This window comes from Arthroderma uncinatum (genome assembly GCF_011692745.1).
Source record: "Arthroderma uncinatum strain CBS 119779 chromosome Unknown scaffold1, whole genome shotgun sequence".
NCBI lineage: Eukaryota > Fungi > Ascomycota > Eurotiomycetes > Onygenales > Arthrodermataceae > Arthroderma > Arthroderma uncinatum.
Genome location: NW_022983863.1, coordinates 5833376 through 5837498, shown reverse-complemented (window position 1 = coordinate 5837498; position 4123 = coordinate 5833376). Strand labels below are relative to the sequence as shown.

The window sequence follows — 4123 nt, the reverse complement described above, 5'->3', positions numbered from 1 at the left end:
GTAACACACATAACAATAAAAGATCCAGCCAGCATGATCGAATCTGTGCTCAATCTAAAAAAAAAAAAAGTGCACTCCAGAGTTGGTTGTACTGCAGCGCAGTAGCTTTGAAAATAAAAAAAAGAGTATTTTGCTCCGGGTATGTGGGGGTACTTGATATCGCACAAATCGTATACGGGGTTGGAAGGGTTCCTTGTCTGAAGCTTGCCCGTCTGCCGAAGTTTCAAATTCAGCCACCAGTTGCAGACGCTCGCCGCTCGCTAACGTCATGGAAAGCGAGGAACGCGAGGTATGTGTGTAATATGTGTGTAAGGGGGGGATGAAGTGTTGTTTCGACCAGCGAGGATGCCTCCGTTCCGTATTCCGTGCCATGGTATGGAGCACAGATTTATACGGATGCCTGAGGGTCGGCGATGCGGAAACGGGATTTTCCTTATTCGGATGCTTGCATACATGGATGCTACATAGCACATACTCAAAAGAGTGGGCCGATAGGAATCCTCGTTCTTTTTTTTTTCTTTCTGGTTTCTCTTGTGCAAGCCGTGAAGCAGGAAAACTGGCGAGGAAGGTTAGTGTTCTATGTCGGTGGTCGAAGGTCGGAGGTCGATGCTGTCGCATGTGCGTGCGTTGTCGTCGAACTTGTCCAGCAAGCCGCAAGGGAGAAACTATTGAAAGCTACATGAGCCCATATTACAGTTTCTCCTGTAGTGGCGGCGAAGGTTGACGGAGGTTGTGAGTTTTTGGGTTGGGAGCGAGGATCTCGTAATTTTGTTTTTCCCGCATGCGGTCGGTATCGCTGACATCGGCGCCTTCACGGGTGCCCCAAGTAGTCTGGAGAAAGAAATACGGCTTTAGTGACTTCGTTTGCAACTCAGACGGCAGCGAGAAAAGAAGAAGATAACAAATTAAACTTGACTTTTTGGACTGCTGTGTGGACAGGGAGGTGAAACAAAGAGGGAGGCAGGGTTGGCTCCTTCGGAACGGCCCAGAAGCCGCCAGGACAACGCAGCGGGTGTTTTGACACATGAAAAGAAGAAGAGAGGATGCTTACCACGTTGAGAGTGAAGGCGGCATACAGCTTGATGAGGCCGTGGAAGTAGCCGAAGAAGATAGAGACGGGCAGCAGCAGGAAGTCGGCCGGATACCGTATGTAGTGGCCCAGCAGCTTGATGAACTTGCTCACGAACATCCAGAGGAGCAGGGCCTGAAATGCCCATGCTCGCTGCTGGGGGTCCCAGGCCTCTGTTCCCTTGTAGCAGAAGGCGAGAAGACATAGGTCGCCGACCAGCGCGGGCGGGGAGAGCGTCGTCAGGAAGACGGCATAGGTGCTCCATGGTTGGCGGCTGCATATCCAAGTTAGCCATCTATAATTGTTTTTTTTTTGTATTGTTATTTTGAGAGAGATACTTACAACCAGACTACCTGTTCTTGTACCAAAGTAGTCAGGTTGCTGCGCCAGTTGCTGCGAGACCAGCGGACGCACTGCTTGAGGAACTGCGGGTTGTCCTCGAGCGTCGTCTGGATTTCCGCTTCGGGGTGATATTGGAAGTACGTCTCCCAGCCGTGAGTGACCATCCAGCGCGAGAGGAAGTTGTCGTCGTCTGCGTTCAGCTCGTAGCGTCCAAACCACCACTCCTCGTTGGTGAAGCCCAGCGTGAACTCGCGGTCCTGGAGTATCTTGGTTCGGTACGCAACGGTCCGTCCCGACAGGCAGGGCATCCCGCCATCCATATGCGTGGTGGCGGCGCAATCGAAATTTCGACGTTCTAGATACAGAGCACCGAGGAAGTCCCAGGCCCGTTGCATCGAGAACAGCGGTGCGCCGACCCTCCGCAGGCGCTGGCATGTGGTTACGCCGCCGTAGATGGGATCCTTGTCGAACACTGCCAGGATCCATTTGAGCTCTGTCTTGGGCCAGCTAACGTCGTCGTCCACGAAGATGGTGATCTCCGTCCGCACCTCAGGGATGGCGCGCACCATCTGCCGTCTCTTGTTGGGCTTGGGGATGCTGAGAAGTTGGATTCTTGTCCGGGAAGCTGGCATCTTCTTCAGCATGCGCTCTGCGTTGGCGCGGTTGGCGTCGATGGTCACCAGGAAGATCTGGTACGGCTCGTTGAGCAGGATGGTACGGATCGTCTCCTCCAACTCCTCTCCACAGCCAGACAGCGAGGGGATGATGATGGATACATCTTGTGATGTCAAAGTTGGGTTCTCTGGTGGTGGTATTGGTCGAAACGTCCATACTGCAAACAGGTTCACAACCAATCGCAGGTACCGGTACACACTACGACAGGGTTAGAATGCGCCAAACATGAAATAAAATAAAAAAAAATAAAAAATACAAGCTGGACGGAGGAAACTGGCTGCCACTTACAATAACAGCTTGAAGGCCAAAAGATATGTGAATTCGAAGGTCATCATGGTGGCTTCGTTCTCTTCCAAATGCAACAATTCCGTGCTCTAGCTCCTGGCTTAGAGATGTCTCTCGATATCAGCTCGCCTTTGCCTGCAGAGAGGCAATCCGATCCCCAGCTATTTAGTCTCGCGGTTTGCTGTGACACTTCATATGGCTTGGTCAACACGATGCAGTCTTGGATGTTTATGCAATTGATAGAGCAAAAACACACACAACACACAGGCGGCAGCAGGGCTAGATATAGGAGAGTGAAGTGGAAAATGCCGGGCGAAATGACCGAAATGCAGAATGAAGAAGAAGTAGAAGAGGAGAATGCAATGAATGAAGGAGTGAAAGGGAGAGAAAGGGAATGAAATTAAGCAACACGGCCGAGGTTTATAATTAAGGTTGAGTACCCAAATGGAAAGACGAAGAAGAATAAGAGAAGACGGCTCAGTGGTCGACGAAGGCTCTCAAATAAGAACAACGGTCTTTTGAGATCCAGGAGGGATGAGTGAAGAGTGGAATGGTCATTAGAGTGGAACAAGGTAAGGTAATCGGCGGGCCCTTCACGAGGATAAAGAAACTTTCCGGTGGAGAGCTTCGTAAGGATTAAAATATAAAAAAAAAAAAAGAAAAGAAAAAAAGAAGGAAGATATATATAAAAATAAGTATGAAAAAATTGGGGGGGAGGGGAGTGGGAGCAAGTAGAAACAAGGAGAGGTTGAGAGAGATCAAGCTTGAAAAATGGTAAACTCCGTCCACAATACACAATTCTCACATCATGGACCGCAATTGGCAGCTCTGTTCGGGCCTCAACAGAAAGCAAAAGCGAATCAAGTGAATATCTCGCTCGGGGGGTTCATGCAGTTGAAATATAATTAAAAAGGGTAGAGCAGCTGTCACCTACAAAGCAAGCTCCTGCGGCCAGTTTAAGCTTCACTCACTCGGTATACCTGAAAAAGCAATTCGGGTTTCCAGAACTCTTCTTTTAATGAGTTTATTGTTGGCATTTTCTCGCTTCGTTGCTTGCTTTTTTCTTCTTCTTCTTTTCTTTTGTCAAAGAGTGGTTGGAATGGCCATTTATCCCCGAAGTAAAAAAAACTTCTCATTTGGCTTTTTTTTTTTCCCTCCTCTCGCTCTCTGTTGGTTTTACCTTTTTTTCATTACTGTTTTATAATTTTTTATTTTATTAGGTATGGGGTTCTTGTCAGTGATGGGCGCGAATGTAAATTAACAGCTTAATTAGCCCTTGCAAACCTCCCTGGGCTAGCCTAGGCGCATGGTGGAGCTTTGCATGTAGCCCCCTGGTCTACGTATACAGACGGAGTGGGCTTGTACTAGCTGTTTGGGAGTATAGCGAACAAGATAAGGGAGCAGATAAGAGGAGTTCCGGCATAGTTTCGCCATCATAAAGCCAGGCATGGTATCCCATTCTCTCGCAGGGATGTTGAGTGGCCGGGTGAGCTGAAAATCCCCAGCCCTAATGGATGGGCACAGCATGACGACTGCTCTGTAGATGTAGAGAGCAGTCCTGTGGAGAAGCGGATGGGAGGAGACGGTAGCGGCGGGGTGGAAATTCAACCTGTTTCGCCCTAACAAGGGCGTAGAGACAAAACAGGCGGTGGTGAGAGTGTGAAGGGACGAACTGGAGCCCCCTTCGGGTGATCGTCATATACGAGAAGGATGGGAGAGGGAGATGAACCCCGATCAGCATGCCGTGTGGAA

At 49.5% G+C, this 4123-nt stretch overlaps 1 protein-coding gene across 1 annotated transcript; it reads right to left on the bottom strand.

The window, feature by feature from the left end:
- Window positions 1-690: 690 nt before the first annotated feature.
- GIQ15_01739 (uncharacterized protein) lies at window positions 691-2421 on the bottom strand (the record flags this gene model as incomplete). The annotated part of the gene is made up of 4 exons (XM_033549156.1): window positions 691-831; window positions 1052-1343; window positions 1412-2284; window positions 2375-2421. 4 exons carry the CDS (start codon window positions 2419-2421, stop codon window positions 691-693), a joined length of 1353 nt encoding a protein of 450 aa, XP_033410107.1.
- Between the last annotated feature and the right edge of the window lie 1702 nt (window positions 2422-4123).